The 21,287-nt window shown below is 33.4% G+C and overlaps 1 protein-coding gene across 6 annotated transcripts in view; it reads right to left on the bottom strand.

Moving 5' to 3' along the window:
- LOC127945818 (RNA-binding Raly-like protein) overlaps positions 1-21,287 on the bottom strand; it is a 99,504-nt gene that overhangs the window by 19,204 nt on the left and 59,013 nt on the right. Inside the window, exon 1 of one of the 6 annotated variants that reach the window (XM_052541895.1) lies at positions 2,814-3,053. The exons of the other annotated variants lie outside the window; for them this stretch is intronic. Coding sequence (XP_052397855.1) covers positions 2,814-2,850 — 37 coding nt within the window. The 5' untranslated portion in view covers positions 2,851-3,053. Of the gene's footprint in view, positions 1-2,813; positions 3,054-21,287 lie in introns of those variants that run through there. 6 annotated transcript variants of the gene reach the window in all.

The raw sequence follows: 21,287 nt of genomic DNA, 5'->3' as shown, positions 1-21,287 counted from the left end.
GTAAAATTAAAATGAAAACTGAAAATTTAAAAGCTAATCTAAAATATTAATAAATATTGTAAATAGTATAGTATGAATAATAATAAAAGAATACCAACCTGCATATTAAATCACATTTGATTATTTAATATTTAAATACTTTAAACAATATGGTACGCATATTTGAGTTGTTAAGTTAGCTTGGCATTCAAATCAGTTAATATAAATGATATATCAGATAAACCCCAGCTGCCAGTTTTTAATGTATCTGTAACTGAATTTTGTGGAAGTGCACAACGTTTTATAACGGTGTAATTTAGTTCATTAAAAAAAAAAAGAAAAACATGTATTTGAACTACAAATAAAATCAAGGGCCCTTGCATTGTACCTGTTGCTCTAAATAGCCTACATTCTGATTGGCTGGGATTACCACAAAATTAAGAGAAAGAATTGCAGAAACAATTAAGAGAAAGTCTTTGTCTTGGGAGAATTCTTTCTTTTAACATTTATAAACCAGGGGATACTTCATTTTTTTAGTGGATGTCTCATAAAGCTTTTCCACTCATTCTGTGTCTCCTAAGAAATGGTCTTTGTTTTCCTGTCACTACTGAAATAATCCATCTGATGTATCACTACAAGACATCTGCCATACACCCATCTGAAATTTAATGGCACCAAAAGGTATAACAGCTGGGCTTTGGGAATTTACAAGACTAGAGCAGGACACGATGAATTACATGATTAAGTGATGATGACAGATCTAATATAACTCAGTTTATGATGCAGCTCTGTGCTTAGATGAAAAAAAAAAAACACAAACAACAATTAACTAGCAAGAACATCCAGTTTAGTCGGGATTAAACAAAATATACTTGATGAATACAAGCATTACTTTCCCATGCAATTTTGACTCTGTTTATATAATTTTCATTTGAGGCAAGAGGACATGCGCCTAGAAGGAATTCTTGTGAAATTTAAGCAGCGTTTGGGACCAAGTCCACATTCATCACTGTCACACTCACAGCCCAGTGGGATGACCAGGTCAAATCCATCCATCAGATGTGCACTGTGGCTCTGAGATCTACGTATAAACTTGCAGTGACAGGGTTATCATAGACGACAGCCCAGAAGGAACTGTTATTCTGAACTGAGAGGTATCATATGCTTTTCTATTAAAAAAATAGCACAAAAAAAAATCTTTGTTCTTAGTTACTGAGCAATAACAACAATAGTCTTCAGTTTAGATCGTTTTCTTTATATGCATTTCTCCTTCTCCTCCTACTGCACATCTGAATGTCAAGAGGGATGTAAAGCAATGTGGGGCTGTTCATAAATTGAGACATTTCTACTTTTAGAACGTGCTAGTTTTAAGAGGCTTATGGGTGCTGAAGATCTCGAGATACAGATATGTATAGTTGCTGTTCAAAATAAGGTTTGCATAGATGTCGTCTGGCTATATTCACACAGCAGCAGCAGAATACAGTTGTCATTCTGTTATCAGATGTCAAATATGGTCGCATTAACTCATTCAAACAGTCTTGCTTAAATTAAAGTACTACTCTGTAAAAAATTTAGTATTATCACAGGATCATATATTCAAATATACACTGTAAAAGAAAAATTCAAATTCGTAAATACATAATATTTTCAGAGTATGTTTTACAAGAAAATACTTTTTCTTCAAGAAAATATCCTTGCACTTCAAAATTTTACATTTAATTAAATGTGTTTCTGGCTGTTTCTTTGTAAATAATTGTGAAATCTACTGGCGATTTCTTTTTGAAAATTGTTTGACCACCAATTTCTTTTTCAGTGTATATGAATATAGAAGATCTTTGATCGTTTTCTTTGATGATTTTTGATAGTTTATTTTAAATGGCCCCAAAGTGTGACAGGTTTTTAAGGTTTGAGTGTAAATGCTGAATGTAGTTTTTAAATAAACATGAGATCATTAAAGCTTCATGCTTAAAACATTACTGTAAAAAATCATAAATGTAAAAAAAAAAGAATGAACATTAGGAACCAGCTATTTCTTAATCAAAATATAAGCAGACTATCCTCATAACCAGTGTTATTTTATCAGTGATATAGAATTATAGATTTTATTATTTTTTCAGTTAACATTTATTCTATTTTAGATAATAAAAAAATTATAATGATTTTAGTTTTAGTTTAATACAATAGCCCTGCTCATAACATATTTTATGGGCACAATATCATTGTGCAACATGCATCTAAAGAGGTTTAGTCGCAGCTAATGGATTACCTGCACCGATCTATCATTATGATGAGGAGGAGGAGGAGGAGCAGGAAGAAGAGGAGCAGGACAATGAAAAGTACCATTAAGAGAAATCTCTTTCAGATGGACAAGTTTATCAATTGATTCTGGCTCAGTGTAACATTAGAGGAGAATCATGACACTGATCACACTCATGTTTAAGAATAACAAAAACCATCATACTGCAATAACACATAACAGAGTTGCCAAGGGATTCAATAGGAAGCAAATTCACATATCAGACCACTTCAAACATGTATTCAGAATTATGAGGATGTCTTAACTTTCATAAATAGAGCCTGGAGTCATGTGTAATGTGTATCACCACTCATGCAAAATACTGACAATTTGCCTACATGCAGCTGAACTGAACAGTTGAGACTGACAGAAAGGACATGCAAAAGATACAAACATTTATACCGTTCTTTACTATTACTATGTTTTCTATGACTAATTGCGAGCTTATGCAAATAATGCGAAATGCACTGAATGCAAAAAAAAAAAAAAAAAAAAAACACACAAATTCTCAAAGTTACACTGACAGTCGTAAACTCACACCGGTGATTTCGACGTTTCCCTTTAAACATGGTCATTCTGTACGGCTCCAGTTTGACGGCTTGAGAATCCTGCTCGCGCGCGGGAAGAAGAGAAAGAACCACCGAACCTCAGCCGCGATTCGCACAAAGATCTGTTTTTCCGAAGGTGAGGAAACGAGACTCACTGTCACAGCAGACGCTACCAATACCGGTCTAGAAAGGGGCGCTTTTCTAGATCAGATACTGCTCCAACTACGGTAAAGGTTTGTTAATTAATATGTATGATCGTCGTCAGCACTTAATGCTTAATATTATAATAAGATAAAAGATCTTTGTCATTGGAAGGTTACTACGGAACGTCAGCACGTTCTCATTAATATTCATGAAGCCTTTGCTATGGTACGATTTGAAAAAAAAAAATAGCTACTGCATTACTGATACAATTTCTGCAGTTTAACCGAAGTAGATTATATATCTGCACGTTAAAAATAATAATACCTGGCGATTTTAAATTGGCTAGGTGCGTTTAGTTTAAAGTATAGTATCCAGGTATCGTTTGTATGCACCTATTTAAATATATGGACGTTAAAATAATATAGCCTGTGGGTGACTCGTCCAAGAAATTAGCTTTATTTATCTATCTATCTATCTATCTATCTATCTATCTATCTATCTATCTATCTATCTATCTATCTATCTATCTATCTATCTATCTATCTATCTATCTATCTATCTATTTTTCATTTAGGCTGTTTTAAAGAGAAAAAAGAAAAACATAGACAGTTATTTAAAAGAATTAAAAAATATTCAAGATCGCACTAAAATATTAACTGGTAGTTGTATTTTGGCACCATATTCATTCAGTCATTCATTCAATCAAAATTACATTTCAGTTGTCAAATAAATTCATTCATTCATTCATTCGTTCATTCATTCGTTATTCTCAGTTTGGGGCTTTAAAATATCCTGAATCTTGAAAATTTTCCTGAATATTCTATATACTTATTTCATGAGAACTTAAAACATATTTTTTATTAATTTAAAATGTTTGTGTACAATTTGTATTTTAAAGTAAAAAAAATAAAATAATATTAATATCACAAATATAAAAATATACTGCATTAAAGCCATTATTTATTAATTAATTTATTACTGCAGCCATAATTACACTTGCATTTCTACAAAAAAAGTAATTTAAATAATTTAAATAATTAATACATAGTTTGAAGAAGTTTCAAAGAGTGTCTCATAATATGGAAGCATATTTGAATGCAATAATATTCAGTTACATAATTGCCTATGAGGATGTTCAAGAAAGCGAAAAGGAACAATCCCTGACAAATATCAAACAAAATCTCTGATCTCTGATTAAATATCTCATCTGAGTTTTACAGAATAAAGAAAACAAAGCTACCAGCATCCAATTTCAGTACAAACTGGTATCACTCTCTCCTTACATTCAGGAAAATTAAATGTGATCCAAGCATTTCAAGCATTTCAGTTTTTTTTTTTACCAGAATTTGCATAGATTTGCCTAAAGCCCTCAGGTTAGGTGCTGGGACCAATTGTGACACAATCATGCCTGCTCTTTCCTAAAAACACCCCACAATTTTCATCTCTGTGAACCATCTTGATTATATCATGACCATACATATTGTTATGTTTTCTGCTGCAAGGGACTGCGTTGTTAAGGAGACAGAGAAAGAAAAAGCTCAGTTCTATCCTTCTAATGTGATTTATTTAGTTAGCTGTTAGTGCATGGCTACCAGTGTGTGGGTTATGATGACCAAAATAGCATCAAAATATACTTTTCAAAATCTGACTGCAGTGAGAAAGATACCAGAACAATGCTGGCAATATCTGCATATCTTGGCTTACTTTAAACATCATCAATTACATGCTTTTTATAAGGCGGGAGTTGATGAGTTTATGCAATGTTCAAACATATCTGATGTTATTTAAAATAGCATTTTATATGAACATTTTGCGGACAGCTTCTGTTTATCTTTTTAACAGAATTGAAAATACCTGTGACTTAAAACAGTGAAAAATAAAGAGGGGTGCAAATTAATGCATGTCTGGGCAAGTAAATGTTATATCTTGAGAAATTTCTTATTGCAACAAAGCGTTTTGTTGGTGTAATCTGTCTTCCATTAGTGTTCACAATTACATACATATACATATACGTGCAGACAATTGCTGTATTGTCCCAGTAGTAATTTGGAAACTCAACAGCTCCATCTTCTGGATAATGCAAAGTTGCTGCTCTTTTTTTATTTTAAGGTACTGTTCAATCCATGTGCATATATTAGATTGTATTGATGTATTTTAGTTAATTTCATAATTTGCTTAGCAAATCATTTACATATAAAAGTTCCCTCATAAACCGTTTTTTTAAATGCACTTAAATGTTATTTAAATTTATGCATTTAGCAGACGCTTTTATCCAAAGCAACTTACAGTGTATTCAGGCTATACATTTTTACCTATCATGTGTTCCCGAGGAATCGAACCCCAATGCTCTACCAATTGAGCTTCAGGAATATATATTTATTTATTTATTACCCCAGAACATCTCAGTTTGTAGCTTTTAAACTTTTTTTGTATATTCTATGTCATACTTCTTTCATGAGAGCTGTTTTCAATTTATTTGATATCTTACGTGTACAATTTGTTTTTTACATTTATTTTAACAACATCAAAACAAACAAATATGGATGTTATTGCTTTAGAGACAAAGCAGTGCAGTAATACTTAACATTCATATTCACAGTGGAAACGTTTGAAACGTCCTCTAAAAATAGCCTGAGTTTCTTTTGACTGTTTATTTTTCTGTGAGAACTAGAGACATTAAGGGGCAACTTAAATTAGCTTAATGGTTGTAAATGGATAAAGTGATGATATATAGCTGATAATAGCCTCATAATGGGCCAGAGAGTGCACAATATGTGCACAAAATCACATTATTACACTGAAATGCCATTTAAACAGTCGTTGGGGTCTGACTGATTTAATGGAGTGTCATATCGCTTGCAGAGTCATTCATCGGACCACACAAACACACACAACCACACACTCAAATACCCCAACAAATAATGACACTGGAAAATAGTGAAAGCATCAAGCATGGAATCTTGTTTGCTGAGAGGAAAAGGCGGCAGAGAACATTTTATTTCTCTTTAGGGGTCCTTCTCGATAACCTACATTCGTTTCCACCCATGCTTCCTTCAAATAATAGAAATCATAATAAAAACAGTATTGTTCCCTATTGCTCAGCTCAGTGGAGCTGATATCCAGCATGATGGCACACAGTCCTGGATTAATGGAGTGTGTTTGATGGATGGGACATTGCAACGCACTACAGTGAATGACAGTCTCACCACAACGCAGAAGGACTGATGTTATGCTAAAATCAAATCTGATTTGGGCACATATATTCAAACTGCAGTGTGAGAATGTCTATTAAGTATATCTTGATGTTTATGAATTTGGATCTTTCGACTGAAGGCTCCGAGTATCTTAATGGACTGTCGGCAGATTAAAGTTAAAAGTTATTTGAGGAGATAGATGGTAGCATGTGACCTTTAAACACAAATCAACTCAAGACTGGAATATGACATGAGAGATAGAAACTGTAGGTGAAAGAAAAGAAAAATAAGCGGTAGAGAACGGGGGAAATATTTACAGTATACTCCAAAGTGTGTTTGTCGCATTGCATATTAGAATGACTTCTGAGGCATCATCAAAAATAAATATTTCAAAATACATCAAACAGAAAACAGTTATTTTAAATCGTGATAATATTTCACAATATTACTATTTTTACTGTATTTTAGATCAAATAAACACAGTCTTGGTGGGCATTAGTTTAGACTTTTATTATTTTATTATTATTATATTATTTATTTATTTTTTTAAAGACATTTATATATGCAATTATTTAAAATATTCAAATGCATTACTTATAAAATATTTAATTTAATATATTATACCATTTATAAATGTATTTACACTTCTGTCCTACTGATACCTGTATATTCAACCCAATCTCACGTCAATTCGTAAATCTTTCACAAGGTGGCTTATTCGTATGAATTCGTACGACCACACTTGTACAATTTCATACGATTGTTGCCAAATCGTACGTATTTTACGAGTTGCACAATTCGTATGAATTTGTACGAATGACCTACACCTAACCATCACTGGGGTTTAGACAAATCGAATAAAATCGTAGGAGTGAGGTCGTACAAATTCGTACGAATAAGCCACCTCGTAAAATAGGTACGAATTGGTCGTGAGATAGCGTTGGTATATTACATATATAATACAGAAATGAGTCAACATTGGGTATAATGGGAACTATGACGACAACAACAACAACAACAACACACACACACACACACACACTGGTTCTCTTATCATCATAGGGACATTTCGTAGTAATTGTACAAACTGTATTTCTGATCCCCTTACCCTAAACCTATACATCACACAAAACTTTATGCATTTTTAGGTTTCTTTAGATTTTAGATTTTCAAAACTTCAGTCTGTATGATTAAAACGCATGGATCAAAAATGTCCCTGCAAGGTCCAAATTTATTGGTATTGCTATACTTGTCAAGACATAATGTAGGGAAAACCAAATACACACACACACACACATACACACACACACACACACACATCATGAAAGCAATGCCACCAGTCTCCGTCATCCAAAATAGGTTACATTTTCTTGAAAACTATAAAACATGTTCTCTTTTTATTTTTGGGTGAATTGTGACTCAGACTTGTTTTTGTGAGATTCAGGAAAAGATCAAGGCAACACTGTTCCACATGATTGAGTTTGGATTCTGATTTTGGTTTTATGTGTGAGCCGTAACACACTAGTCTGGTCTCGTCCTTATTATGAGCTGGTCTGGGGCCAGTGCACTTATGGACCCAAACTCTGGCTAATCTAATTCAAGTCTCTCTGCTGAGAACAGACAGATCTGAAGCCTGTCATAAATTCAGACGCGGTCTTCCTCCTGCTGGGAAACGGGAAGGTGCTTATGGAGATAAGAGGGATTAGGGATGGTGGGAATGGTTTTACAGTCTTCATTCAGTAAAGGGTTTTACCCTTTTCTGATATCTATGAATCCAATTCATGTAGCAAGCTCAATATTAAGGTCACAATCAGACAGACAAATGAGATGTTACTTCAGAGATTAAATATGTTAAAAGCCGTAGTCGATGATCTGGATGGTCCGTTTCAAGAAAGACCAACCAACTTTGAGCTTCATCTTTAATTCCAATATCAACCACCGTGTGGCGCTCTAAGATCATTATAAATCAGTAATGCTGGCAAATGAGCATCAAATTCAAACCTGAAAACGTTTCAGATGTCTGACACACAATTTCACAAAGAAATTATCAGTTAATACGATCTGATTTAGTCTCCATCAAGAGTTATTCATCCTATCTGGAAACTGAATTACATGTGACAGCAGAATTGGGAGATGAGAATGGCGAGGAATATGGATTAATTTTCTTGGCTGATATCATATGAAGTGCATAAATCCAGCAGGAGCTTATAATAATAATGTCACCATGAGATCAGGTCAAGGGTCAGTTTGTTTAACACTCCAGACCGGCGCTGCTTCAATAATGTAAAGTAAGGATGTAGAATAGAAATTTCATTTTACAGTGTAACCTCTTTTTGTATTCACATGACAATGAAGGTCTTAATGTGATTTCACTTGACATGTCTTGTCCCCGAACACTCTGTAAGAATAATTGACTTTCCAATCCACTATAATTTTGCTCAGGTGTTGCTCGGATTTTCATATCTGACTAGAAAAATCTCACTTAAAAAATGTAAATAAATTACATTTTAAAATATATTAAAATGTTAATGATATGTTACAAGTTTAACATTCTGTTTGATCAAATAAATGTAATTTTGGTCAGCATACTGTAAGAAACTTTAATAAAAACGTTCAAAAATCACTTTTTTAAATGGATTTTAATATGCTTAATTATGAATACATAGACAATTTTCACTTTAAAGCTCTTTATGCATTTGTTTCCATGCTAAACATCTATCCACTAATGCAAAATTCTCAGTTTGCTCTATTGAATTTCTCTATTGTTGTCTAATCCAAACAATTATGATATTAAAGAGATCTAATTAGTGATTTTCCCTTCCTAGCCTCCAAATTACTAACTGCAGGTAAAGACTCCTGGATCAGCCTTGGGATAAGTGTTTTGCTCAGGGCCACTGCAGTGACAGGACAGCAATGGGATTTAAGGAACTCTGGGTCGCCCCTACTTGAGATTGCACCAGGAACCTGAGGCAAATCACACATTACTCTTTTTGACTCCTTCCTTCTATTGAGAGCCAGGGGAAGCTGGAGGTTGGACGAATCTCTTATTTGGCATTATACTGTATATTTGCAGTAAACTACCCTGGTCTCGTTTCCCTCTGGCTTCTCCTATATCCCCCCTCCTCTCTATTACTTTTCTTCTTTTAAATGGACCGTCTTTTATACTTCCTTCAGGTATCAGCAGGAGATCCTAGGTTTATGGCAGCTTCATGACAAACTTTGGTATAAAGACTGTTGATGCAACACTGATGGCTGTCAAGGCCATGGCAGTCATGACTGTGAACTTCCTGCACTTTCAAATCAGTTTTCATTTATAATAAGTAGAAGGAAAAATCTCTCTCAGATTCAAGAACATTATGTCCGATTCTCTGCGACGTGACCTGTGAATGACCCAATTCCTCCGCATCATTTACAAGGTATGAGTCATTAGAGCCAGCGCACTGATTAAAGACCCATACGATCACTTCTGGTGGCAAAAAGGAGAATAAGTGTGAGGAAGATTTGAGATTTGAGGTTTAAGATTAGAATGTAAGGGAAAGGATCCGAAATTTGTCAGACACAAGAAAACATAACTTTTTCTGAAAGCAAACAAAAAAAGAAAAGTTTTTAAACTAGACTGACCTCCTGGATATACAGTACTATCTCCTCCTCATGGCAGATCCATCTTAAAGTAAAAACTGAAGTGTAATGTTACTGAAGCTGGACTTCAAGTATGAGAAACTGAGGCCTTAAACATTACACCCAGCAGTAATAAAAGACAAACTTTCATCAATGATCATTCTCAGCACTTTTATATCAGTGGTTCATAATCAGTTTTGTCTCAGAAGCCTGATGGTAAAGTCAAAGTGATTCACTTTTCCATTTAATGTTCATGCATTGTCAGTAAAGATATTTTCACTGAAACTCTGACAGCACAAAACAACTGCATTTATTTGAAATAGGAATATTGTATAACATTATAAATGTCATTATAGAAGTCAAGTAAATGCATCCCTGCTGAATTTAAGTATTTCAAAATAAAATAAATAAAAATAAAAAAATTAACTCCTTGCTTGTGTATACACACACAAACACACACTATATATATATATATATATATATATATATATATATATATATATATATATAATTAATCATAAATAATATATATCATACAGACAGTCCAATTTGATTACAAGTTGACTTTAAAATCAAACATTCATTAATATTACAATGGACCACATTCTATTCTTGTATTGTTCATTGCTTTCAGAAATTAGGCCATGCTACACAAACTGTCCATGATGTCATCTGTTTAATTTGCGCCGAAATACCAAAGAGTTTTCTTGGAAGCACAGTCTTTATTGTCATACACAAAAGAAAAGCGATTTCTCCTCCCATTTAAAGGCCTGTTTGTTTTGTTACCATATCTATGTGCAATTATGGTGAGAAGCATTTATTTATTTATTTTGCAAATAACGTTGTTTTCCCTGCTGAATGTAAATATATAAGAACAAACTAACTCACAAAACAAAACTCACTAGTTGAGAACCTCACACTGTGTTCATCAGAAAGCAGAAAGAAATCTCGATAGATTATCTTCATTTCTGATGATGTCAATGAGAATGGCTCTAAATAAAGCCCAGGCTGACTATGATTTCCACAGCATTTGAAATAGCCATCTGAATATACAAAGGTGGTCGCAAATAAATGCTGAAATGCTCTCCGCCTCAGGGCACCCTGTGAGGCTTATGCATAATCGTCAGTTGTGTTGAGATATGTCTGAATGCATGCCACCGATTGTGTCATAATAATGCCGGTATCTTACCCCTTTTCTTCTCTTACAGATATTATTATCAATTAATGAGCATGTTCTGTACAATTTCAAGCCCTGCCGTCGCAAGATAACAGCCACATTGTATCTGGCACAAATGCATTTTATTATCTAGTCTCCGAACGGAGCGCTGGGAATGAAAACCTCACCTTTGGCACACACTCATACACACATACACTTATATTTACCGCATGGATTTTTTTGGGCTCTGAGAAAACGTGGCCAGTCTCAGACGAGAGGGAAAAAAAGCACAGCATCAAAACAAACAGAGGGCTCAAGCTGATTCATTTTAATAGAAATGAAAGGCCTCATGTCCAAATCAGGCCTCTGTGTACAAACTCACCATGTTTGTTTTCAGTAAACCCAACACTTAGGAATTCTGTTGTGTTCTTTTATCACATGGCACGGCACAGTCACAATGTTTACAGGGCACAGGATAATGCAAACCGCAAACACACGCTAGACTCTTTTTAGTGCCCCAGTAAAATATTATTGATAATTCTGTGTCAATTAAAATTACAGTATACTGACATGAGAATTATTCTCATCAATCATGAGAATCAATCATTTGATCGAATTGGACAAACAAGGTTTCTGCAGTTTTAAGGAGGTAAATGTAAGACTTTTTTTAAAGACCAAGTAATAAATATTTAAGGAAAACATTGAATGGAACACAATACATCTAGAAGGTCTCTAAATGTAAATGTCTTGTATTAGCAACACTTCATAGTTTGATACATCTTCCCAATGGTATCCATTACGTATTAATTACATTTACTTGATGACTTAAAAATAAATAATTAAATGAGATTAAAATAGGAACATATAACTGCCAATGAGCTCAGAAAAATCAACTTGATTTAAAGGGAAAATAACTTTTCAATACACATTGACAGATATTTGTGGTTGTTTAAATCATAAACTCATTTAATTTTGTCTAATTTCTGACAAAGCAACTCTTTATTGCATGTGCAGCTTGTAAATGTACTGCAGGGAAAGAAGGCACCATTATGATATTTATCATGCTTTAAAATGCTGTCTATGTAGGCAGTTTACTATGTTTTGGAAAAAAGCGGGTCTTCATCAGGTTGGCATCTGTGACTATAGGCATATGAAACCCGTCAGTTGGTTGTGTTTTATTTGGGTAAATCTGTAGACATCGATGTCCAGAATTAAACCCGAGGGAGTTCACGTGCCAAAATATGCTCATTACACACTGGGCCAGAGCGTCGGCGTGGGCAAAGCGAAATGGATTATCTGAGCACACTGTTAGGACAAACAGCTCAAATTCTTTGATTACAAATTAGGATTCATGTGCAAGGAAATTCCAAGCTGTAAATCGAAGCTGTGAATGAAAAATCATCAAGTGCATGGCTGTCTGCTGCTTTCTTTGAAAGAGAAATCTGCATTCCAGTAAATGTCATGAAAACACATACAGGTCACAATTCTCTGGAAAATCAAAATGGAAATTGTGCTTTGCATTATTTGCATGAAGCCTATAATATATATATTTTTATATATATATATATATATATATATATATATATATATATATATATATATATATATATATATATATATATATATGCATGAAGGTATTTTCTTTTTTTATTATAATTTGAATATCATTAGACATTCACTAGACATTACGGTAAAAAGATCTTAAGACAAATGTGCTTAAATGTCATGAAAATAATGCTACATGGGCTTACATATAATTGTTTTTGCTAAATTTATATATTTATGCAAACAAAACCACAAATTAATTCTATTCACCCTACATAAAGAAATATATAAATGTGTCATAATTTCCACAAAATATGCAGCACAACTGTTTTCAACATTGATAATTATAAGAAAAGTTTATTTACCATTATATTAGAATAACTTCCAAGGATCATGTGACACTGAAGACTGGAGCAATGATGCTGAAAATTCAGCTTTGGAATACAGGATAAATAACATTTTAATTGCTGCATGGCTGTTTTTATTACTGTTTTTTTTTTTTTTGTTCAAATATAAAATAAATGCACCCTGCATGAGCGACATATTTGAAAAACATGTAAAAGGTAGAACGCTTAAAATAAAAATAAATACTTTTCTGGGTTTTGTGAGTTTGTGACAGATTCACCTATTCAAATAATACTAGGAACCTTGTGTGTGTACTGTCCTGACTCCACTGTCCTCAGTTTTATGCACGTATGTGTGTGTATGCATAGCTTGTATACAACCTGCACAACAATGTGAGAGAGTGCATCAGGGATTAATATCCTGCATATGAATGAGATAGCAATCATTGAACAAGACCGGAGCTGGATTTCAATTACATTTTCATCCCTGTTGTAATTTAATGTTTGTGAAGCAGGTCAGAATGACCTTGCATGATCATAGCTGGAACAACACAATCACACTCAGATTTCAGCAGTACCTCAGAAGAGGTTATATCCCATTTCTCTCAGACTGCAACATAAGCCAGTGGACTACAAATCACAGCTAACGGGTTGTCAGATGAGGACGCTGTTTGTTCAGCAGTCACCTCGGTCTGCTTACAACGAGCAAACAAACAAACACAGGCAGACACACTCAGTCATTCAGGATGCATTGTGATCGCTCACAAGGTCAATGAGTGGTGAAGACAGATAGTCTTAGACAGACAGGAGCTAAGTGTCTCCCGCTGCAGATAGACTTCAGATAGCACACAATGATATCAGCTGGAGGATGAGATCTGCTCTACATGTGCCAATAAATGATTACAAATATTTTTTCTCTCATTCCTTCTCACACGAGAAAAAAGTCTGTTTATGAGAAAGGTTTATGAGTTCTGTCTCTTTATTGCACCTTTAGAGACATAACAACATCCTTTATTGTTCATGTTGATCTATTATGTAGTGAACACAACAGTTTTGCAGTTAGACACACAATTGATTGTTTTTGTAGTGCGTGTATGAAATGTAGGCTTTGATTCTCTTTAAAAGCCTTTTTTGAAAAATCCATAGAAAAACACAAAAGATGCTGGTCATTTCTTTTCCAGTATATTATCTGTTGAGTTTAAAGACATTTCCTTTAATGCAATGAATAATCCAAGTTACACTTAAAACACCTGTGAAAAATCAATACAGAAAATTTATTCTTAGCAACGCAATTTTATTTTTTTTTGCCTTATTTTATTTTTTAAACAGAGGCAAAAAATTATATAATAAAAGTTTGTTTACGATGTTTAATAAATAGTTCAAATATATTACTGATAACAATAAGTTGGAATAAACAATTCTGCAGACAAGTAATATAGTTTATTCATCATCGTTCTCCCAGCCACCCCAACCCCCATGGACCAGAATAGTTTGAGATCCTTTACACAAAGCAGAAGGGATGCAGAGACTATATTAAAAGTGAAAAGATGCAAGACAGATATTGAGGTCTCCTGGCTCCATGCGTCTGGCCTTTATAGTTGCTCTCTTGCCATGGTGATTATTTTTAATGCGTTTTCAGCCCATTCCTGTGTATTCCAATGTCACACACAATGACTGAGTGCTGGATTTCTGTCAATGTAATGCTGTTAACATGGATTTTTTCATCCGATTCCTGCCCTCAGTGGCGTCTGGAGGACCGATGCACCTCTTTAGACCCTGAGCTAAAACTGAGCTAATGTCTCAGCGATTCACCTGAACGGTAAATCCAACAAATGATGGATTCTCCATCTATCTGTCATCTACAGTTACAAAACTGATCGTCTAAAACATTTTATTAAAGAATGTAGATTTGGTTCTAACACTGGTAAATCATCACACAGTTACACTGTATTTCAAACTGCAAAAAAAACCCATTGTATTAACTAAAATTCTAAATGACAATGAAATTGGTTTTACAGAATAGAAACTACTGTACTATTCAAAAGTGTGTTGTAATTAATTTTTTTTTTTTTTTTTATAGAAAGAAATCTCTCTTGCTCAACAATGTTGCATTTCTTTCATCAAAAATGCAGCAATATTACGAAATATTATTACAATTAAAAATAATTATTTTCTATTTGAATATATATCTTACTGACCCCAAACTTATGAATAGCAGAGTATCTTGAATAACACTGACACTATCTGCATTTTGCAAGTTGCATGCATAAACCTCACAGATTATTCATAAGTCTCTTAACTTTGGTAGGAATACGTCCCTACTATCCAAATCTGAAGTCGTTCAATGCATGTGTATGATTCATAACTCAATATTAGGGCAGCATCTCTAGATCCCAGTACGTCAAAGTAACATGTCACAAAACTCTGATTAGTCTGGGCCTGCTGAAACTTTGAGCATATAAGATGGGCTTCATACCACGTCTGTGCTGTAGATATTCGTAAACAGACGTTTTTTAACCCAGGGTCCTGCTAGCTGTCTCCTAGAGGTGCTTCTCTCTGGAGATGTCATTAGCAACTCAAGTCTGACTGTAGCTGCAGGCGGGAGATTCTTTGTAGTCAACTAAGCAGTACAGCATCCTCAACACCACATCCAGGGAACACACTCTTATTGCAGTACCAATCAAGAATTCCTGCTGCCCTAAGGCTCCTCATCCATCACTGCAGCTCATCATCTTCACCACAGAATGAGGCCTTCAGAAACTAGAGCCAGGAACCGCATGCTGCTCTGTATGTTCTTTATCGACGCTACCAAAACCCTAGGTTTAAATTAGAAACAAAAACAGTTTTATAGCCTGATGTCATAAGAGAACCTTTTAAACTATTCAGCTTTCCTGTAATTTTGAGTTTTCTTGTTGATCGAACAGTATGGTGCTAGCAATGCCAAGATCATGAGTTTGATTCCCAGTGAACGCAATGTAAAGTTGCCGCATGGAAAATTGTAAAAAAAAACATTCTGCCATCATTTATTCAGCTTCATATTGTTCCAAACCTGTATGAGTTTCTTTATTCTGTTGAACACAAAATGAATGAAACAGCTGACAGTAGCCATTGATTTCCATAGTATGGATAAAACAATACTATGGAAGTCAATGGTTACCAACAACTGTTTGGTTGCTAACATTTTTGTGTTCAACGGAAGAAATTCATACAGGTTTGAGTTCTGTAAATGATGAAAAAATTTTCATTTTGGGCAAATTGACCCTTTAAGTTACTTTAACCAGATAAACTAAAGATCAGTGAAATGTTTATCTTAAAGGGGTCATCGAATGCCTATTTGATATGATTCTTTACTGTGTTAATGCAAAGTCTATAACATACTTTGGTTCAAATTTCTCAATGGTAGTGTAATAAACACCTTTTTTACCGTCAAAATGAGCTCTGTTTTTAGCAAGCAATTCTAGTCCGTGTTGCTTTAAATGCTAATGAGCTCTGCTCACCCCGCCCCTTTCTTCTGTGGGGTGATGAGCAGTACTGTCTACTTTAGCTTGTTTACTAGCACATATTAGGAAAGGCAATTTGCAAAGATTTATAAAAAAAAACCTTATACTCACTTATTAAGATGAAGCTCTATCACAAATGATTTGCAGGAACATAGACGCATTTAGAAAGATCGGGGATCTGCGCATTCTCGAAAATAACGTTAATCCTCTGCGTCTTAAACGGCGCAGATTTCGGGAGTAAATGATGACTGCTATCTTCATCATTACATCCAACAACAGAACACCTCAATCACTTAATCAGAGACTTGTCTTGCCCTGCAGCGGAGTAGACACAATAGTGGACAGCTCTCAGCTCACTCAGGGTGTGTCTAAAGTAAGACGGCCTTGTCAATCAACTATCGTAGGAGGGGCCTGTGCAGAACTACGTCATATTGACAGGAATCTCAGAACAGCCTGATTTAAGAAAGCCACTTTTAAAATAGAGATTTTAATAAAAAGAAAAAAAGAAAAACTGGGTGGATTTTTATCATTATAGGATGGATGTTCAGACATACTTCCAACACACATTTGTGTTCAAAAAAAAAATAAATGAATGAATTTAGCATCCAACTGACCCCTTTAATGCATGAAATTGAAATTAATATTTGTTGGTGTTAATGGAAAGTTGTTTTAATATGACTAAATTTTTTAATTACTTTGACGACTAAAACAAATAATAAATACCGTTAACAATGCCATTATTGTTAAAAAACAAAACAGAAAAGGAGCCAGAGGTCCGTAGGCTTCTCCTGGCACATGTGAAGCAAACATATGTGTGAATGGACACGGCACTGGGTAACACATGGAGATCTGCTCTGGGGTTCACTTCAGCACATTTATAGACACAGAGACCGAACCGACAGAAGGATCTTACACTCAATATGGAGAGGAACAAGCGGAAGCAGCCCACCGACAGAACAACCTCCACCAGCCTGAGGAGAGAACAGATCTTCACCAGAGGCAAACACATACACCAGCAGTACTAACAGACTTTAGCCCTATAATTCATTCAAAGCCTTCACATTAGATCATCTCATGAATAAAGTAAATATCTGCAGTACATCTTTCACTAGAGGGATATTAAACTCTAATGAATTTGGGGTGGAAAGACTTCGCTTTTATATTCCAAGTCTTCTGAAGTCATACAACAACTTTGCGTGACAGGCCAAAATATTCATTATTCTCCGAAAAGCTCTCAAATAAAATATCGGAGTGATTTAAATTGGCTAAATGTTTCTCTGCATTTTGTGAACATGTGAACCTGATTGAAATTGTGCCATAACTCTTAAAATAATGTGTTTTTGCATTGAATTTTAGTTTAAATAAAATACTCATTATTATAAATATGTATTAATAAATATAGTTGTATAATATTACAATAGCATTATTAATTTATATATGAATAATCAATTACATTTTGTCATATATTTTGTATATATATAATTTCTCTTATATATAAAATCTCGCTCTTCTGTGGTTATATCTTGGATTTTTGAGTTAATATCTTGCAATACTAAAATGCAAGAAAATGTTCTGAATTCTGAGAAATAACATTTAGAATTGCAAGCAAAATGTTTTAGATAAAAAGTTGCAATTACCTTTTTTTATCTCAAAATGGAAGCTTACACAGTAACATAGTAAACAGAACGATTCTCTAACGTAACGACATTTCTGCAATCAGATCATTCTCAACATTTTCCCTCAAAGAAATAACCTTTGCTCAGTTTCTGTTATTAAGCAGGGATTAGTGTGCTGTGTAAAGACGGAGTATTAGAAACAGAATCAATACTTATGTTCCACGGCTGACACTAAATGGCCGGAAAAGGAAAGCTCTTGGAAAAAAAAATCTGACAAAAGATATTGATTTCACTTTTAATTATAAAACAAATGCTATACGATTTCCCATCCCTGTCTGACCCTTGAAATATTTGATCTGAAATTATCACTACATGGGACGCTCAAGGTGTTCAAAGACAAATCCAGTACGTTGAAGCCCTTTCTTGAATGAATGAAGTAAACAACAGCCTCAGAAATACAATGCAAAATGCGTCTTTCAGCAGCAGCAATCAATGGACTCTGGCAGTGAAAATACAGAATAACAGCTTCTTATTTAAAACAAAGTTACTGAATTATTATGAACCCACCAATGCGAATTCCAAACACATCTCTACACAAACCAGAAATTCAACGTGAACTTTTGTTCTGTCATTAAAATCCCTTTTGCTTTTCCTGAGTTTACTTTTAACTGCCGTAAAATTGGGATATGAGCTATTCTGTCATTTCCAGATCTGTACTGACCCGCTATTGCCCTTTAAAACAGAGCATTGTGGGAAGGCACCAGGTAAGAAAAGGGGTAATTATACTTTTGTGGTTGCCATGGCAAATGCAGACAGAGATTTGTCTCTTTTCATTTAATGTGCTCAATTTTGAGACCCTTAAGCATGTGTAAATTTGACCGCTAGACAGAAAAAAAAATGAAAATAAAAAAAGGTTTCATATGGAATGAGACAGTAGAAAACCTTCTTTACCGAATGAGGCTGAAAAACAATGTGATGTACAGGTACCTGAAAAATGTCTGATCATAATGAGATTTGACTTCCAGCTGTAAATACTCCCTGCACACAACTGTAGTTTTTATTTTTTATAGGTCTTTAGATAGTGAGCATGAACAGAATTCAATAAAAAAAATGGAACTACTAAAATCCAATTAATAATCAGATAAATTAATGATCTTTTATGTAAATTTAGGTATATACTTTACAAAAAAAAAAATGTTACTTTTATTTTACTTGAAATAAAATAAAGATTTACTGAATTAAAATTATTTAAATAAAAACAAATAAAAAAACTTTTTTTTTCATGATTTACTAAGCCATCCATATGAATTTTTTGAAGTTTTAAATATAGATATTTTTACCACAAACACATCGATTCACTTTAGGAGGCCTTTATTAACCCCCTGGAGATGTGTGGAGCATTTTTATGATGGATGGACGCACTTTATTTTAATTCAAACACCATTCACTGCCATTATAAAGCTTAAGGATGAGTTAATCATGGGGTCATTTCTGAGTTAATTATTACTCTATTTTCAGCTAGCTGTCAAGGTAATGTTTTTAATTTAAATTTAAATTAAGCTGATGAAAAACTAAAATAAATAAAATTGAAATAAAATTAATAATAAAAAACTAGTAGTATAGACAAAAACACAACAAAATTATTAATCAGAAAATACACAAATAAAAACTAATTCAAAATATAAATAAATCCATAATTATCTCAATAATAAACAGGCTTTTAAACATGAAACAATTATTAAATATAAAAAAATCAGGAAAATATATTAAATTATTAATTAATAATAATAAATAATAAATCACATTCATAAAAATACTTTTTTATCTATTTTTAAGTGTTACATTTATGAAAACTGATTTATTATTTACAATGATCACTTCTGATCACTATTTACAAAGTCAGTAAGAAGTATGATGTATGAAAATATGATGCCTAGTGTTTTAAAATCGGTTCAGATTTTAAAGTCGTGTAGTTTATTCCGGGCTTTAGTCAAATGTGGCACAAGTGACAACTTGCCCCGGTCTCCCCTGCATGTGTATATGCTGGTCAAGTCTCAATGGAGAATTGTGTCATGACTCAGCTTCAGAGAGAGAAAGACACGGATTTCAAAAGCAGTCTTATGAACTTCCATGTATAATTAATCAGGGTGTGGAACATGAACTTTTATCTCCAAGGGGAAAAAAAGAGGAATGAACAAGATTACTCTCAGGATGTTAATGTGGATCCTTCATAGTTTCTCTTTCTCATGGAATATCCCACATGCACAAACAACAGATGAAGCTTGGCAGGCCATGAAATGTGTCTCTAATGTTCTCCACCTAGACTCTGTACAGCAGCACATGCCTGACACAGTCAGTTTAGAGAGTCAACACTCCTGTGGTGAGGCTGATTTGAGTTAAGAACCCAACTCTACACTTTATATATATTTATGTGTGTGTAGAACAATTTATGGTTTATTTAGTTATTTCATCTGGAGTGGGCCGTTGCATGGTTGAGATCACAATAAATTTACTTGAACTTGAAGAGTTTCATAAATATTCATATTGTAAATAACATAATATGAATATAAAATGTATTAATCTTGTCTTTCTGAATAAATACTTGGTAAAATGTTACTCAAAATACTTGTTTAAATTAATCAAAAATATCGTGAGGTAAAAAAAAAAAAATCCCCCTCAATGATTATATTTACTTTTTTTTTTTTTTGCTTTGTTTGTTATATTTAATAAAATTCAATAACTTGCCCCCTAAACATATACTGTATAACAAGTGAATTAAATTGATTTGATTATATACAACATTAAAGTGATTAAAATATATATATATATATATATATATATATATATATATATATATATATATATATATATATATATATATATATATATATATATATATATATATATATATATATATATATATATATATATATATATATATAATACTAAATTAAAATGTTTACAATATTTTAAATACAATGTTTTATTATAATTAAAAAAAAAAAAATCTTTTTTTTTTTCACTTGTTTGATTGATATACGTTTGAGCATTTTTATACTGATGTACTTTTTTTTTCTTTCTTTCTTTCTTGGTTGGTCTGTATCCCATTACTTTAACTTTGATATTACAACAAACTGAAATTGCTCACATGAGTCAGGCTTACTGATTAATCCACACCTTTCTGCTAATGTGTTCATTTATTGACATCAAGAAACAGCAATTGCTTTGTGAAAACTGTTGGAAAGCTCTGGCTCAAACCCAGCCGCTCAGCTGAAGTCAGTGCAGGTCTCAGCCTCACTAATAAAAGATGTCAGTTCAGAAAGATGAGAGCGAGTGAGGATTTAATT

Source organism: Carassius gibelio, chromosome A24 (genome assembly GCF_023724105.1).
Source record: "Carassius gibelio isolate Cgi1373 ecotype wild population from Czech Republic chromosome A24, carGib1.2-hapl.c, whole genome shotgun sequence".
NCBI classification, from domain to species: domain Eukaryota; kingdom Metazoa; phylum Chordata; class Actinopteri; order Cypriniformes; family Cyprinidae; genus Carassius; species Carassius gibelio.
This window is presented reverse-complemented; position numbering and strand designations above follow the sequence as displayed.